Source organism: Pteropus vampyrus, unplaced genomic scaffold, assembly GCF_000151845.1.
Source record: "Pteropus vampyrus isolate Shadow unplaced genomic scaffold, Pvam_2.0 Scaffold1, whole genome shotgun sequence".
Taxonomy (NCBI): Eukaryota; Metazoa; Chordata; class Mammalia; order Chiroptera; family Pteropodidae; genus Pteropus; species Pteropus vampyrus.
This window is the reverse complement of record NW_011888782.1, coordinates 31,148,484-31,167,291: the sequence shown is the minus strand read 5'-3', so window position 1 is coordinate 31,167,291 and position 18,808 is coordinate 31,148,484. Positions and strand designations below refer to the sequence as shown.

At 37.1% G+C, this 18,808-nt stretch overlaps 1 protein-coding gene across 1 annotated transcript in view; it reads right to left on the bottom strand.

Moving 5' to 3' along the window:
- Positions 1 to 18,703, bottom strand: part of CCDC191 (coiled-coil domain containing 191) — an 84,869-nt gene extending 66,166 nt beyond the window's left edge. The window contains exons 1-6 of the mRNA XM_011377199.2: positions 18,474 to 18,703; positions 16,467 to 16,505; positions 10,837 to 10,978; positions 6,456 to 6,593; positions 3,316 to 3,494; positions 1,316 to 1,539 (exon numbers count right to left, since the gene is read on the bottom strand). Coding sequence (XP_011375501.2) covers positions 1,316 to 1,539; positions 3,316 to 3,494; positions 6,456 to 6,593; positions 10,837 to 10,978; positions 16,467 to 16,505; positions 18,474 to 18,563 — 812 coding nt within the window. The 5' untranslated portion in view covers positions 18,564 to 18,703. The remainder of the gene's footprint in view (positions 1 to 1,315; positions 1,540 to 3,315; positions 3,495 to 6,455; positions 6,594 to 10,836; positions 10,979 to 16,466; positions 16,506 to 18,473) is intronic.
- Positions 18,704 to 18,808: the final 105 nt, after the last annotated feature.

Here is an 18,808-nt window from a genome sequence, read left to right as displayed (position 1 = left end):
TGGATAAGATTTTAACTTTTAAAAGAAATGACTGGACAGTGTACCTTTGTCAAGTGCCCACTGGAGCAGAGCTTTCTGTTACCATCAAATGTCACTTGCTTCACAATTAATTTTAGGTCAGCCTAGATTTTTCAGGGCTTAAGAGCAATCTGAAAAGCAAGGCTGACCTTAGCAAGAACTCACTAAAACATTGGCAATTGCTTTCTGAAAGAAATGGCGTGTCTGGAGGAGGCCTGGCACTTGAAAGTGTGAAGCACAAGTCCACTGCCGAGCTGTTTTAAAATAGGTAGAATAAGAGCAATCAAGAGCACAGGGGGAAGAGCTGTGTGGGCTGATGGGGGTGGAAGGAATTATCTAATAGGTCTCTCTGGCCTCTGAGTTTGAGTGTGCAGTCACTTCAGGCATGTTGTTCCAAGATGTTTGCAGCTTATGAATCAGTGTTGTTTCTCCAAATAAATACATTAGTTATTTATTTATGAAGCTCAATTTCTGCATGAGGATACATAATAGTACTATATCCTGTGGGAACTACTTTGTTTTTCTTCTTATGTCAGATACTTTTTCTTTATCAGTGGCAGTAGGGCAATGGTGACTCTCCCTATGATTATCGGAGGTAAGACACCCATGCGATTCACAATTGGACAAGGCACACTTAGCAAACAAGCATAAGGAAATATCTTAAACCTTAAAAATGTTCAGATAACCAAAGAGATGTGAACTAATATAATACCTATTAAAAGGCAAAATATATTGAAAATGATGATACACCTCAATGCTGAGAAGAGTCTGGTATACTGGCCCACTGCCAGCAAGAGCATAAATAACAACCCATTTGGAAAGCAATTCGGCAACGTTTCCAGAGTCATAAAAAGGTTTATACCCTTTAACTCAGTAATTACACTCCTAAAAATACAATTCAAAAGAATGAAAAAAGTCTGTGTTTAAGGATGTTCACTGTACTATTCGTGAAAAATCTGAAATAGTTGAAAGACTTAGCACTATAAGGAGGGGAGGTCATTAGATAAATTGTGGTATAGGAATTCAACAGAGTAATATACAGACCTCGGACTCCAGGCAACTACAACAAGCAGAGTAACAAATTAAATGTACTTTATAGTTGCAATTAAGTATGTAAAGGGACCAAGACCAGGAGGAAACATGGAAAAGTGAAAATAGTTAATTTGCTGAGATGGTGAAATTAGTGGCTGATGTCTGTTGTGGTTTGTCATTTTAATGTTAGTACATTTTACAAAACTAGAGTGCTTCCAAAATGACTACTAAAAAAACTCCACACTGCTCCTCACAGTTGGCTTACATTTTCCATGCTTCTTCCACGGTGCGCCTCCTCTCAATTATCTCCCTTCGCAGCTTTACCATCTCCCTCTGAATCTCCTCTTCCTCTTTCTTGGCCTCCATAGCCTTCCTTTTCTTCTCTTCTTGCACTAGATACCGAGCCTCTAAGAAGGCCGATTTTTTCAGGGTCTTTTCAATTCTCTGGCGCTCCAGCTCTTTCTCTCGTCTTAAGCGATTTTCTTTTACCTTAAAGAGAATACAAGCGTGAAATGCAGACTTTCACGTAGAAGGGGATTTGCAAAACCACAGAACACATTTTGAAGTTCAGAATATACCCAGTTTGAAACATTCTGTCCAGAACTCCACCGTTTATCAAAAGAATAGAGAGAATTCATTTATTTAATGGGTAAGGGCCCATACAAAATTTAAAAAAAAGTTAAGTAAGCTGATTCCCAAATCATCTGGGAATAATCTGCACCATGGAAAAGGTGAAAATGTAACAGATCAGCTGCCCAGTTCTAGATTCTTACTTAGTTATGATTTTCCACCCATAAGATTTTCCAAACTATACCTTACTACTGCTATGTATTTAGGCCTTGTCTGCATGCTAATTAGAATTTTAAAAAGAATAAGACTATTGTGGGAAGGCTATATTGTTAAGGACAGAACAGTGATTTACCAGATCGTCTCCGACTTACGATGGTTGGACTTAAATTCTCAACTTTATCATGGTGCAAAAGCAATACGCGTTCAGTAGAAATCATACTCTGAATTCTGAATTTTGATTTTTTCCTGGGTTAGCAATATGTGGTATGACACTCTCTTGTGATACTGGGCAGTGGCAGGGAGATGATTTTGCCCAGCTGTAGGCTAATGTAAGTGTCCTGAGCACGGTTAAGGTAGGCTAGGCTAAGCTATGATGTACAATAGGTTAGATATGTTAAATGCATTTTTGACTCACAATATTTTCACTTACAATGGGTATACTGGGATGTAACCCAATCCTAAGTCAAGAAGCATGTGTATTGCCTTAAGAAACATCACAACCCTTTATTCATTTCTATCATTATTTAAATATATTAATGATTCTGGATCATATTTGGAAATCAAAATCATGAACTTCACAGATATTTCTGAATAAGCACTTTTTTTTTTTTTTGAATTAAGGAGTGGTCCTTGCCTTCTTGCTTCACTTAATTTTACCTTTATCTTACCCTCCAGTTATAAGACTTCTAGATAATAGCTAACTCTTATTGAACCTTCTCTTTTCCTTTTTATCACAAATCCAAATCAAGATATACTTCCACCTTAGTTTTTCTACTATCCTAAGTGCTGATTAGGCACACCTTACTGTTAAAAGCAATCAGAAATTCAGTGTTATAAAAAGACAGAACACATGTATAGATATTAATTCTAGTTCAGTCTTAGACGTGGCAAAGACTTAGTCATTCTGATTTCCTGAAGCTCCTCTACAAAGTGTTGAGATGCACCTTTTCCCTATAACCTACTATTCTCTTTGAAGAAAAGAAAGTTTTCATATGCCTTTCTAATTCAAAACAGCTGAACTAGATTTAATTCAGATCTGTCCTCCCTTTCAACTTATAATCACAAAATGAGTGAATTTTTCAGTTGTCTAGTAAAGAGTTATCATTATAACATTTACCAGAATATTCATGATATTAATATATTGATATCACAATTCAAAAGTCAAATTCAAGCAAAACCCAATCTACATATTAATAATAGGAAGTACCACATCCAAACTAATAAAGTTTAGCTCATCTCTCTATTGGTCAAATTCAATTATTCCAGTTTTTTTGGCTTTCCTAAATTGTTTCCTATCCTTAGTTTATGAGCATTATTTTTCTCTGAAGTTCTTATATTTTATTTTTATTCTTTCTAACCAAACCACAGATGGCACCCTTTTTCATAATAAAGTCTCACTCTTTATTTAAGCTTATTAAATGCGTTACACAAAGACTGCTTCCTGTTATCCATTTTAATTTTGTTTTTCCCTCCCACCTGCTTATGTCTCATCTCCATGGTAAGACGAGGATCCTTCTGCTGCTTCTCGTCTTGGTTTCCATTCATTCCAAGATCTTCCAACATCCCAGAATCCACCACATCTTTATGGAGCAGATGGTCTATAAATTTTTGAACGGTGGTACTTTCTTCTTCTTCCTCCAAATAACCACATAAATCTGGGAGATATAGAACAAAAAAGGGAAATTTTTAAAAATTTTAATTTTTAATATAATTTCCATATTTATATAAATAATCCTGGTGCAATAAAAATAGTTGTGAGTATTCAATAAATAGGAACTAATAATGCCAATTGGATGAGTATAGCCCTCAGCAATACCTTCAACTAAGAGGGGAGAATACCTCTACTCATGAAGAACTGCCCTCACTCCAGTCACTGAAGACTCCCTTGCTGCTAAATTTAAAAGATCACTTCAATCTAAACATCTTTGAAACTTTATTGCTTTTTCTAAAAAAAAAAAAAAAGGCTTAACTGCAGTATAATTAACAAATAAACTGTAAATACCTAAAAGTTTATAGTAAGTTTTGACATATACATATACTAGTAAAACCATCACTATAAGCAAGATAATGAACATGTCTGTCAGCCCCAAAAGGGTCCTTATGCTGATCTGTAATCTCTCTCTTTCACTCTTCCCATGCTCTCTGCCCTATCCCAAACAACCACAGACCTGTTCTCTATCACTATAGTTTAGGTTGCATTTTCTAGAATTTTGTACCAATTAAATTATATATTATGTACATTCTTGGGGGGGCATCAAGCTTCTTTTACTTAGCATAATTATTTTGAGATTCATCCATGTTGGTGTATCAATAGTTTACCCCTCTTTATTGTTGAGTAGTATTACATGTATGGCTGTAGCACAATTTATTCATTAATTCATCTGTGGATAAACACTTGGGTTGTTTCCAGATTTTGGCTATTACAAATAAAGTTGTTAAGAACATTCATGCACAAGTCTTTGTATGAATGCTTTCTTTTCTCTTGGGGAAAATGCCTAGGAATGGAATGGTTAGATCCTATGATAAGTATATATTTAACTTTTTAAGAAACTGCCAAATCGTTTTCTAAAGTGGCTATATGATTTTACATTCTCACCAGCAGTGCAGGAGTGTTCAGCTCCTCCACATCCTCAGCAATACCTGGTATGGTCAGTCTTTTAATTTAAACCATTTTAAAAGATCTGTAAGTCATTTCTTAATGACTAATGATATTGACCACCTACCTTGTTGTTTTGTTTAGTCTATCGTGTAGTTCTACACATTATTGAAAATGGGGTACTGAAGTCTCCAACTGTTATTGTCGAATTATCTATTTCTCCTTTGATTTTGTCAGTTTTCATTTACATAATTTGGGACTCTTCTGTTAGGTGTACATATTTTTATACTTATGTTTTCTTGATAGATTAACCCTTTTATCTTTATATAGTGCCCTTCTTTGTCTCTAGTACCAATTTTTTATCTTATAGTCTATTTTTTTTTGATATTAGTAAACTGTTCTTGCTCTCTTTTGGTTCCTGTTTGCAAGATATATCTTTTTCTATCCTTTTACTTTCAACCTATTTATATCTTTGAATTTAAGTTGTGTTTCTTATAGACACCATATAGTTAGGTCACATTTTTAAATTCATTCTGCCAATCTCTGTCTTTTGATTGGAGTATTTAATCTATTTACATCTAACGTAAATCCTGTGATAAGGTAAGATTTACATTTGTAATTTTGGTATTTGTTTTCTATATGTCTTAAGTAAATGCCCCTTGTCAGGTTGAGGAATTTATCTTCTACTACTAGTTTGCTCAGAAGTTTTAATAAGGAAAGGATGTTAGATTCTGTCAAGTACTTTTTCTATGTCTATTGAGATAATCACGTTAATTAATATTTTTGGTAAGCAACCTTTTTAATGGCTACATAATAATTCTGTTTAATGTTTTGATAAAAAAAATTCTATAAGTAGATGATGACTGAAGGCTGGTATAATACTGGGTGGTAAAAGACAGCTTAAGCAAAAAGAAAGTAATAGTTTCACTATATTTTGTATATGCTTCAGAATAAATATGAAGTACCAAAATATCTCACTTTAATAATGACATAATAAACTAAAAAATATCCAGAAGGTAGCAACCAGGATAAGATCTAGAAATAATGTGATAATAAAGAACTGTTGAGAGTACTGGTATTATTTAATCTAAGAACACTGAAATAAATATATGAAGGATCAGACTATAACTCCCCCCAAAAATAAAGACGATCTTTGAGAGAGTGAACATGATATTATTTTCTGCGGCACCAAAAGGTAAAAGTTACTGAGGACAAAATCCTAATTTTCCTAAGAGAGACTGCCATGTAGAGCCTCACAACAGTTGAACGGGCTCCCCCAAAGTGGAGTCTCTCTATCCTGGGAGGTGTTAAGGCAGAGATTATATCACTCCATGTCAGGAAAATTGTAGAAGGATCTCTATCTGAGGGGATGAACAAGGTATATCAGACCAGGTGATCTTGAAGGATTCCTCTAACTTTAAGAGCTCGTGATTTTATGATTCCTGAGTGAGGGATTTTATAGGGTTTTAACAAGGGGAATGCTGCCAGGTGAGTTCACCAAGGGTGCCTGAATAACACCTGAGGAGCTGCCACCACTATCACCATGCCTACCCTTAACGTTCAGGAAAAAGGTATCTCAGACTTTTTGGCTACATCCAAGGAACCATCACAAATGAGCTATTTAACTTGTCTGACATTAGCTCTGTGTATAAGTAATAATTTTCCTTATAAAGATATATGAAGCATTTTGTAAATATAAAATGATATACGAGTATTTAAATGTAGTCTCCAAAGTGAATAGTTAGCTAACAATACATAGGAAGAAGCACTCTTAAACAGCATTATTTACTATTATAATAAGAATTATAATTAATAAGATATTTTAATTTAAAAACATTATGAATTTACTGAGTATACAGATAAGTAATTTAAATTGAATAACGAAAAATTAAAGCCAATTATAAAACTAAGCAAAACACAAAAACGTCAAAAATATCATTTACTATTCAAAACAGTTGAAAAGACTTCTTAGACACATTCATTGGATATTAACGCTTAGAACAATCAGATCAGTTCTTACCATCAAACTTGTCATATTTCAAATGACTTTTGGCTTCTGACACAGGAGGGATACTTGATACAGTGTTTTCAGCTTCCCCATCACTTGCTAGTTCTTGCTTAAGTTTGGTGTCCAACCAGTCATTAACCAGCTCCTGAGCTAGTAATGAAACAAAAACATCTTTTTAATATTTCAATTACTTCAGAGACCTTTCTTCTTTAACTGTTTTCATTCATTCGATAAATATTAATTGAGAACCCATCATGTGTCATGTACTGTTCTAGATGATAGAAATATAACAGTGAATGAAACAGGATAAAGAAAACCTACCACCACGAAGCATACATTTTAGTTGGGGAAGAGAGATAATAAAGAAATTAGTCAGAAAAACAGAGCAGGAGAAAGACTAATGGTATAAGAAATAGAACATAGGCGTTGATAGTTTTAAACTGGGTGGTCAAAGGAGGCCTCACTGAGAACTTTGAGCAAAGAAGGGAAGGAAGTGAAGGAGACAGCCATATGGCTATGTAAGTGAATATTATTCTATGCAGAGGAAAAGCAAGCACAAAAGCCCTAAGGTAGGAGAGTGTCTGGTGTGTTGGAGAAATAGTGAAGAGGCTGTGGGGCTAAAGAGGAATAAAGGGGACTGGGAGGAACACTGGGAGATAAGGTGGAAGAGATAATATGGGGAGCAGTGGTTCTAGATTAGGGCAATCTCATGCTCCAGCAGACGTTTGGTAATGTCTGAAGCCATTTTTGGTTGTCACAACTTGGGAGAGGTGATACTGGCATCTAGAGCGTAGAGGCCAAGGATGCTGTTAAACATCCTATAATATACAAGGCAGCATCCACAACAAAAATTATCTGGCCCAAAAAATATCAGTAGTGCTGAGATTGAAAACCCTTTCTTTAGAATCCTGACACGATTCTAGTACTTTGGTTTTTACTCTGAATGCAGTGGAAGGCCACAGGAGGTTGTGAACAAAGAGGTGACTTATATTTTAAGAGGATCATTCTGACTACTATGTTCAAATAGACTACAGAGGGACAACCACAGAAGTAGAGCACAGCAATTGAGAGACAAATGCAATAATCTAGGAGAAACATGATGGTGGCCTCGACCTGGAGTGGAGGAATTAAAAATGGTCATATTCTAGAAAATAATGTTTTGAGGTAAAGTTGACATGATTTGCTGATGGACTGGATGTCAGAGACAGATTCTATAGGCTTTTGGCCTAAGTAGCAGCTGCAAGGATGAATATACCACTTTCTGAGCCAGGAAAGGCCAAGGGAACAGTAGGTCTGGAGGGAAGATAAGTTCACTTTTAGACTTGTTAGGTGTGAGATGCTTATAAGACATCCAGATAGGGATGTCAAATAGATATTGGCTATACCACTGTATTTCAGGGGAGAGGTCCAAGCTGAAGAAATAAATGTGAGTGTTGTTAGCACACAGGTGGTACTTAAAGCCGCAGAAGTGGATGAGATTGTCAAAAGTGGACAGAGACAGGTTGAAGGATGAAGCCCTGAGGAACACCAGTTATTTAGAGGCTGAAGAGATAAGGTAGAACCAGCAGGCAGACAAGGAGGGAGAGTCACTGAGGTAGGAGAAAAAAACTAAGAGTATGATATTCTGGAAGCCAACTTCCATTTGGATTTTTCTTAGTGATATCCAGAAAATCTTCTTAAATATATAGGTGAGAAAATGTCTACTTTAGCATTATCTTTGTCATTATTATCATTATCAAACAGCTCTTATGAGTAGGCATGGGGGTTTCAAAGGAGATAAATATCTATTTCAGCATTATCTTCATCATTGTTATTATTGTTATCATATAGCTCTAAAGGAATGGAGTGTTTTTATATATTAAATGATACTAAAAGGCATTAGATAGGAATGCATGATATGTAAAATAAGAAAAAGCAAACCAAGGCAGTAGAAAGGAAGTGTAAAAAGTATACTAGAACAAACATTATCAGCTTTCAGAGAAAGATAGAAAAAGGGAGCAGATACTTATTGAGTAACCCTATGCATGATAATTCAGATATTTATGTGTATAATAACTTACATATAGAATAATTCATATCTACTAAACATTCATTGGTAAATAGGAGTTTATAGTGGTCCCCCCTTATCCACAGGGGAAATATTCCAAGACCCCCAGTGGCTGCCTGAAACTACAGATAGTATCAACTGTATACGTACTGTTTTTTCTATGCATACATACCGACATAAAAAAAAAGTTTAATTTATAAATTAGGTTATAACTAATAATAAAATAGAACAATTATGACAACATACTGTAATAAAAGTTATGTGAATGCAGCCTCTCTCTTAAAATACCTTACTGTTCTACATTCACCTTTTCACTTAAAGGGAGCACCTTAGCACTTCTCTGTGGTATATCCAAATTGCCAGCGTCACTACTCTTGCCCCTTCAGGCCATTATTAAGTAAAATAAAGGTTACTTGTACACAAGCGCAGTGATACTACAACAGTCTATTTCATAATCAAGAGAGCTACTAAGTGACTAATGGCGTGGGTAGCAAATATAGCGTGGATACGCTGGGCAAAGGGATGATTCAAGTCTTGGGTGGGACAAAGTAGACAGAATTTTCATCATGCTACTCAGAATGGTATGCGACTTAAAATTTATGAACTATTTCTGGAATTTTCCATTTAATATTTTCAGACTGTGGCTGACCACAGGTAACTGGAACCATGGTAAGTGAAACCAAAGGTAAGGGAGAATACTGTAATCTGAAGTGTTCCAAAAGAAAAAAGAATGAGAACTTCCCTTGGAGTGTTCAACTACAAGAACTCATGTTGGATTAGAGGAGGGGAATACAAGGCTACCTGAAAGCAGAATTTCTCAAAAGATGCTGCCCAGAACACTAATTCTTGTAAAATATTAATAGATGATTGATGAGAGAAAAGAAACCTTTTGAAAACCATGTTCTATCCATACACCAGTACTTCCTAATATGGATTGCTAGTTTCTCAGGATATAAATAGGTATTTCAGGATAAAAAGAATTTTGTAGAAGTTTGGGAAATGGAGTAACTAAAATTTTTTTAAACTGCAGGAGTTCTCAGAAACCTTAATAGGCTAAAATATACTGTGTATTCCTACTGGTGAAACGGGAAATAGGATGGGCAAGACATAACTCGCCAATTTCCGAATCAATCTCCTTTCTCCTCCTCCAGTACTACCAACCACCCAAGAACAAGCACCATTGCTGCTCACCCAGACCATTGCACTAGCCTCCCACTTGTCTCCCTTTTCCCTCTTTTTCTCCCCTCTAATCCTTTTTTCATACATTTAAAAACTTGTCCTATTACACCTCTGCTTAAAACCCTTCAGTGATGTCTCATAATACTCAAAATAAAATCTAAATTCTTTTAGATTTAAAAAAATCTAAATTCTGCTCACTCACTCCTGAAAGCTCATCTCCACTGAGAAAATCCAACCACACCAGGTCTCCCTTCAGTTCTCCAAGCACACTACGTTTGTCTGTGCTTTAGCTCTTGACGCCACCTTCCTCACAATCTGGGATGCTCTTCTTCCATCACTACTCACCTGGGCCCTTCTTGTTATTCAGGTCTAAACTCGAATGACCTGTCACTATCTGGTGATTTGTTTTTAATTTTCTTTGTCCCCACACTGGAATGTATACGTGACAAAAGCAAGGAATTTGTTTGCCTGCCTTGTTCATAAACTGTTCCTCCAGTGCCTGAAATGGTTCCTGGCACTGAATAATACTTAAATACATATGTGTTGAATGAAAGAAGAAATAAACTGAATAACTGGAGACATAAATAATCCAGATGGAAGTTGGCATCTAGGACATGGCACTCTAACTGTCCTCCTACTTCAGTGGCCTCCCCTTCCCAGTCTTCACAGCTTCTTTCCACTCTCTTCATCCATAAACAGTGGAGTTCCTCAGGGCATCGGTAACTAAAATACTAAATTCCAGAGCAGTAAAAGCTTTGGGGAGGCAGGGAGTTTAGATCAGTTTTAGAGTCTCTTTATAAAGAACAAAGTTGATGTATAAACTAGTTGTCAAATTCTGTATGATACTAGAGCAAATTAACAGGCTCTGTGCTACAGGACTAATACCTTACAACACTCATCAGTCACTGTTTATATCAAATGGCCTCTGGATGTGGATCTGTTTCAGAAGAAAAAATGGACCTTAAATATAGCCTTACTTGTAAAACTGGAGTTAATTTCAGAGTAAATTAGCTTTGGGGCAGTAAAAATAAACAATAATTACGATCAAGATTAAGAAAAATCTTCATTCCGTACTTTGAATGCATTATGGGCTATGCTTTAATAAGCTGTACTCCAAAGTACTGTTAACATCGCAGCAAAAAAAAAAAAAGAAAAGTATTTTCTCACCTTCTGCATAGACTTCATTGTGATCCTCTATTTGCTCAGATGTTTCCAAATCTATGATCTGGTCCCAAAGCCTTCTGGAGAAATCAGTGTTTCCAGCAGAAAATGCTTTTGAAACTGCAAATTCTGGGGCTTCCTCTATCCTCTTTAACAGGAAAAAAATCCGTTAAGATGGCAACAACTTTGTTTAGTGTCAGAAAATTTCTCTTGAACTCAAGAATCTGATTTTCTACCAACTACTAAGATACCTTCATCTTTCCATTTTCAAAGGAACTCTGAGGCTTGAACATCGATTCAACATAATTTCATTCCTTAAACATGAAATCAATTGCAGTGTTTTACAAGTTTTAATAGGTATTCACAATGTTTATATTAAAACAAAAGGTTCTTTAAGGTTTAGGTAAATTTTGTTTAGAGCATTAGTTATGGAATTTTGACACCTGAGTATTTTATTTTAAATAAAAAATACAATATTTTATTAGTTTACATGCTACTAGGACTTGCATATGAATGTGAACCAGAGGCAGAGTAGAGATATTTCCACAAATTACTACCCTGAAAGGAAACTTCCATCATATAGGCAAACTACAGGTTCAATAAAATTGAGATAAACAGTCACTGAACTGTAGTCTTCAGAGTATTTTAACTCCACAGTAAGAATCTAGTAAAAACATGGCCAAATTCACGGGACTGGGGAAGGAACTGGTGGAGGTGGACAAATTTTCTTGGCATTTTGGCTTACCTGCACAACATAAAAGAACTTATTTTACAATTAAACTGCTGACTTCTCCCTCCCCATAAACCTGCTTTCCGCCAGGCCTGCTGTGTTCTCAGTCTTCCAACTAGGGGAGTGACAACTCCATTCTTTCAGTTCCTCAGGACAAAAACCTTGGAGTTCTTCTTGAATCTGTTCTCTCTTATCCCACATACAATATGTCGGAAAAATATGTTGACTCTATTTTCAAAATATAGCCGGGATCTGACCCCTTCTTGTCACCTCTACTGCTGTTACCCTGGTCCGAGGTATCACAATGTCCTGACAGGGTTTTTATACTAACCTCTCACCACAGCAGCCAGAGAGACCCCTTTAAAACGAAACACATAATATCAAATAACTCCACTCAAAACCCTTCAATAGCTCCCTATTTCATTCAACTCAGAATAAAAGTCCAGGTCTTTATAATGTGCTTTAAGGCCCTGCATCATCGAGCCCTTTGTGAGTTCTCCAACCTCCTCCTCTGCTGCTCTTCTCTTGCTCCCTCGACTTCAGTCATACTGACCTCCTTGTTCATTCCTCCTCTAATATGCCAAGCATGTTCCCACCTCAGGGTGTGTGCACTTACTCCCTGCTGCTGACTGCTCTCCCCCAGATATCTGTATTACTCTTTCCCTTACCCTCAGTCCCAAATTTTTACTCAAATGTCACCTTCATAGTAAGGCCTTCTCTGACTACCCTATATGAAACTGTAACCACCCTCCTCCTGGCTCTCCCTACTCCCCTGCTCTGTTTTGACTTTCTCTACAGCATTTATGGCCTTATATATATTTTATCATTTATTATCTCCCCCAAGTAGAATATAAACAGGAATTTTTGTCTTCTGCATGCATGAAACCCCTAGCACCTAGAACAGTGCTTGGCACATAATAGATTCTCACAAATGTGTGTTTAAAAAAAGTGAATGAAATACTTTTTAAAAGCTGCACTTTTCCATAGTTTACATTATCAGAATATTCCCTTCAGGTGATAGGAGCCCACCCCTTGCAGGATGAACTGGCAATCGGCTTGCTTCATAAGATGGCATTTGTTGCCTTAAATACCAGGAATTATTTCTCCTAACAGAGACAGGAGGAGGAATACTGATTTTGGTACTAAAGAAGAATAGAGTCTGGTCCTGACAAGGAAGGGAATAAAGAGATGTTTGCTTGGCTCTAACAAAGCAAGTGTTTGGGATGTCATTTAAATGAAGATATTGAAAAACATACTAGATGATACTAAGGATTAGAAATAAGCTCTGTATTTCTTTGTTTTAAAATATATTATCCTTACTATTTTTTTCCCAAATAAATACGTAAGAGATAGGAGAGGTCTAGCTTAAATTATATTTCAGTAAAACAAACCTTGTGTTGATTTAACAACTCTTTTTTAAAGCTAGTTTATTGAAGCCTAGCTAGCTGTTACCAGCACTGTAATGGACATTAAGGGGAATATAAAACTAGAATCTTCTGCTCTCAAAAAGTTTTTTTTTTTTTTGGTTTCTTATGCCATATGTGCAATAAACAACTTATAATAGTTCTAAAGCAATACAGGGTGATTAAAAAAAAAACTACCTTCCAAAGTTCGTTACTTAGTAGCTATGTTATATATAAATATATAATTCATAAAGGAACTATCTTAGTTATTTCCATGACCTTATAAATTCTCAATTCAGAAATACCTCAGAGATGTTGCTGATTTGGTTCCGGACCACAGCAATAAAGTGAATACTGCAATAAAGTGAGGCACACAAATTTTCGGGTTTCCCAGTATATTTAAAAGTTATGTTTACACTATAATGTAATCTAATAAGGGTGCAATAACATTATGTTTTAAAACAGTGGACATACCTTAATTAAAAATAATTGCTAAAAAATGCTAACCATCATCTGAGCCTTCAGCAACTTGTTATCTTTTTGCTGGTAGAGGGTCTTGCCTCTGTGCTGATGAAAACGCAGTATCGGTGGAACGCAATAAAGTGAAGTGCAATAAAACAAAGTATGCCTACACGTGCTCCTCATGTCTCATGGCACACATCAATTTCATTGTCCATGATTTTTTGTGACCCATCGCCATCAATGGCAGAAACAGCAGCTACAATGTATTCCTTCATTTCCTCAAGGCTGGGACGTACAAACACAAATTTCTTGACGTGCCCTCAAGTGCAAATTGCATATTCATATATAAAAGTTTGAGGAGTAATATATTTTTGAAAGTGCCCACTTTTTAAAAATTACTCTGTACACAAGCAAATGCTTGACACTGTATCTGTGTGTATAAATGCCAAAATAGTTCCGAGGAAGAGAGTATTAGAAGATGGGATCAGGTGGTCAAGGTGGATGAGGGGGAGCTGTTTATGGAGAGGAGCATCTCAGGCTGAGCTTTAAGGGAAGGATGTGGATTAGCCTCCCAGAGGGGAAGAGTATTCCAGGCTGGGCCATCAACATGAATCAAAGCAAAGGGAAGTCTTATCTGATAGAGGGGAAGGAGACTGGCCTGACAGGAAGTCACACAGAATATCAGTAAAGGGGCTGTCACAGGTAAATTGACATTACAGGTAGATTGATAGAAGGCCTTAAATGCCTGGAATTTAGAGTTTCTTCTGATGGCATGCAGAACTACTGAAGGTTCAAGAGTGGAAAACTGACACAATGAGAATGTTTTAAAAGCTCAGTCAAAGTAGCAGAATGCACGGGAATGAGTCAGTCTATCAAATGAGATGAGGATGAAATGCAAATTGTGGTGGACTGTTGCATTTTGGGGGAGCTGCCCAGAACTCATAGTGCTACCAAGCATCTGCCTGATTCTAAGTGACTTCAACATCCCTGAGGAAGACCCACCCACATTCTAGCCTCAAGGTTTGCTTGATTTCCTGTATTCCAACAGCCTTCCCCTCAACTGCACTTTAGCAACCCACTGACATGGTCATCCTGAACCATGTCACACAAAATTTTTCACTGGTCAAACCCAATGCTGATAATCTCCCCTCCAACATCAACCTGCTATCCATCTCCCTCCTTCATTCCCCCTACTCCACAACATTGGTGTTGCACCTAACCAAGTCCTCCAGTCTCCATAAGCTGTCTCCTCCCAACCCATGAGTCCTTTGAAGGGTCCCTTTGTTTTCCTACTTTGAGTGGATATTCAGCTACTATCTTATATAAGCCTCAAATTTATTGTTCCTTTGCCTTTCCAATGAAAACCTTCAAGCCTAAATCGAGTTGATCTACCAATTTTTGGTACCACAAAAAAAATTATGATTATCTGCTTTAGCCAAGTCTCCAGTGCTTCAGGGTGATCTTCCTTTTCTGTTTTGAAGAAAGTCTTTTCTCAGCCTTCACCATGCTCCACATCCTTTCCATATACCTGCCTCCCCCTGCTCCACGTAACAAGGTCTTAGCTGATTTTGAGAGGGTGGTTCACTCAAGTAGACTTTGAAGTCTTAGGTCTAGAAGATACAACTATTTAGGGTACACTCAAAGTTGGGATATATTAGTGAACAAAACCAGAAAAAAAAATAAAGTGAACAGAGAGGCGATAAGAGAAGCAAGAGAAAACAGTGTTATAAAAGATAATGGAAGAGAGGATTTCTAGAATAAAAAAGTGACAACTACAGCAAATGAGCCATCAAGTTTAAGGACAAAGAAAAGACCATCAGATTTGGTCAGTACAACAGTTTCTTTGGAGTGGTAAAAAACAGAAACTAGAGTAAAATAATTGTGGACACCAGAGGATAATAAAAATACAATGGCAAGGAGTCCAGGCTATACATCTAAGACATTAGATAAGAAAAAGAAATTATATGGCCATCAGAATGGACGGAGGGGTCCAATGAGGACTCACTGTTTTTTTTTTCAAGACGGGAGATTTGAGGGAATAATGGAAAAAGCTACTGCAAAAGTTTCAGGGGAATGATAAAAGAAATAATACAAATCTGAGTCAAGATGGCTAACAACCACATGAAAGAGGAAAATGGTTCCACTTATATTAGTGCTTCCATTACATCCTCAATTCTCCTGACAGTTTTAAGTAAGTTGTTTATCCCCCCACTGGACTATAAACTCTGGGAAGGTAGGAACTGTACCTGCACCATGCACTATGTTATCTCCAGTGTCCAAAATAGTCAGCTAGCACTTAGTAGGCACTTAATAAATACTGGGCAGATAAATAAATGGTTAACAATGATATCTGACCTAGGTTCCATCTGTCCTTATGTTCATAATGCCTATAAATTTAGCTAAGTAATAGCTCTTCAAAATACTATCAGTTATAAGAATATTTCCCCAGGAAAATGCTGTATGATTTTGAATGATGTGGTACACAGATAAGTTGAGTATGGCAAGTTGCCAAATTGACACTCAGAGGCATGCACCTGAAATGGTTTAATGGTTTTTTTCAACTGAAACCGTACTTCGACTCAAAAATATACACCTCAGGCCTGGAAGAGATCTTAGAGGTTATCTAACCAAATCCTCCCACCCCCTCACTGAATGCTCAAACACGTTCTTTATTAGCACTAACATTAAGTGACCAAATAGCACCCATATGAATATTCCAGTGATAGAAAACATTTATAAGAATACTCTCTCCATTTCTGGATTGCTCTGGTCATTAGGAGATTCTTATTTGTAATGCGTACATAGCTTTTACTTATTGTATTGGTCCCACAGGTCAATGTAACTACAGTACAGTCCTTCCAATTATCTGAAGAAGACCACAACATCCTCTCCTAAGGTCTCTCCTCTCCTCTCTTGAAGAGTATAAAACTAAAGCAATAAAAAGAGCAAAATATGTGCAAAATAGAGATCTATCACTATTCCTTTTCCATTCTATTACATTTGACTCGTAATTCTCTGTCTTTATTGTGCAATATCCTTACCTTAATCCACTGTTTCACATTGTCAGGGTCAAAAGCAAGCTGTAAGTAATAAAAAGAATATCAATACACAGCAACATCTTCATCAACTTTGTCATTTGAATCTACCTTTCTGACTAAAGTATATAGAAATGTCCTTTATTCTTTCCCCAAATCATTTCATTAAAAAGTTCAGCAACAAAAGAACAAAGAATAATGGTAGGAGGTAGAAACCTGAAACCTTTTCTGGGACAGCTGAATGTTTTTATCCCCTGCCTAGGCCTACCTTGAGATTCTGATTTAATTGGTCTGAGGTAGGGCCCAGGCATCAGTATTTTTTCAAGCTCCCCAGGGTTTAAGAGCAGGATAGAGGAGTGCTAGGTATAATATTCCTTATAAAAACTCAAACAAGCACTGATTAGTCAGATTATTCAAATGTCATGAAAGCAAATATTTGGAGAACAGTGTGCCCCTCGCCTCAGACCCCTTTTTCAGGAGTAGCCTGTAACAAGATGCTTTTCTATCATACTTAGAGCAGGGATATTGTTTGCTCCAATAAGAACTGGGGGGTGCATTGAGGGATAATCCATCTTCTGTTTTACAAAGCAAAAAATGAAGCAGAAATTACATAAATTTCTACCCAAGTCAGTCAGATGTTAATCAGACCAGAAGTAACACTCTTGTAACACTCAAAAGTGTGCACAATTTTCTCTAATGGTTACTTAACAAGTAGAGGTATCTGCTTTGCTAATAATTCAGGTAGATTTTTTTTAAATAAGGGACTATTTAAACTAGCACACTGACACAAGGAGGAGGAAAAGGTATAATACTCTTTCACTTACATAACACTTCACCTTCAAAGCACCTTATGGTAAACTAATTAATGGAGCTGTACTGCTAAATAATTTTGTTACTGCAACAAAGAGCTGATCAACTAAAACTCACCTGAACGTCAAGAAGCTCTTCCGTTTTTAACCTTTTTATCATCTAGGCAGTAACAATGAGCACTAGCAGCAAAAATCCTTCCTTTTGGAGTTCTAAGAAATTGTCCCAAATTTTTACCTTTCATCATCAAGTCTATATCCATAGCCTATTATGGATCCAATCCATTATGGAACTGGTACATTACAATAAAAGCAGACTGTTCCCTAACTCTCCAATGCCCCAGGCTGCACCCTCCAGTATCTAAGGCAAGATATTCACCAAGTAGAATATGATCAGTGCATTATATTGCTGGTATTTAGAATAATCTGCAAGCAAAATTGCCTAGGGCCTTCACAAAGTCACATGTCTATGGAATACTTTTAAAAGAAAGTGTAACTTAAGGGTGAAAAAACAGCTGGTGAAACTGCTCTAGGGCTGAAAGCGAGAAGCTTGCTCCATTTTGGAACTCTCACCTACATTTAATGCATTTATTTTTGTGACCGTTAAAAAGGTAGTCTGTGGAAAGCACACACCATGTGACTATGACTTTGCACATGTCATTTAAGTTTAAAGTCATTACGTTTAAAGTTTAAAATGGGGTTATCAGTTTTCCATGTCTTTCGATGATAACGCATCAAAGGAGGTAACAAATATAAAGAGGGCCTATTTTTAAATTGTTGGCTGAATTTGGAAATTTTCGAGTGAATCAAGTATTGATACATTCAATATCCACTTGCATTTCCGAGTTCACTTTAGATCCTTTATCCAAAACTAGAGGGGGAAAGGTATGAGGCAGACGACCTAACGTGAAGATCTTCCCCTTCCAATAGAGATCAGTTCCCTATGATATTCAAAAAGAAAAAGAAAGAAAAGAAAGAAAAAGAAATGAGCGGGAACTTCCTTCAAATAGTGGGGGTAGTAGCTGGGGCAAGGGAGTTCGTGAATTCTCTTTACCGGAATGGGCAGTACCAGACCTCTGCGGTTTGAAAAAAGCGTTAGATGGAAATTTTTTTCCACGATGCTGCCCACAAAAGCCGTAAGGTACCCAGACCGCAAAGGCCTCGGGCCGGTCCCTGCCCCCCAGAACTTCTGATTGGGATGGATCACCTTGGGACTCGGTTTCCTTGTAAACTGTTTCCAGCGATTCAGCCCCGTCCTCTTCCTAGAGGAGGACCTTTCCTGGGGCGCCAGCAGCATTTTCCAGGTTCAGGAACAGACACGGGCCGAAGCAGAAACAATCTCCCCTTTGCTTAGCCTGCTCCCGGGGCTCCCTGGGAGCCGTAGTTCCTACGCTTGCAAAGAAGGCAGGCGTGAGAGGCCCACGAACCACTACTCCCAGGAGGCTTTGCGCAGACGAAACGCGTTAGCTCAGTTATCCATGACAACGGCCCGGGTCCCTCGGCCTCGCTTTTACCAGAGCTCGCTTTGAGATTACCTTTGCC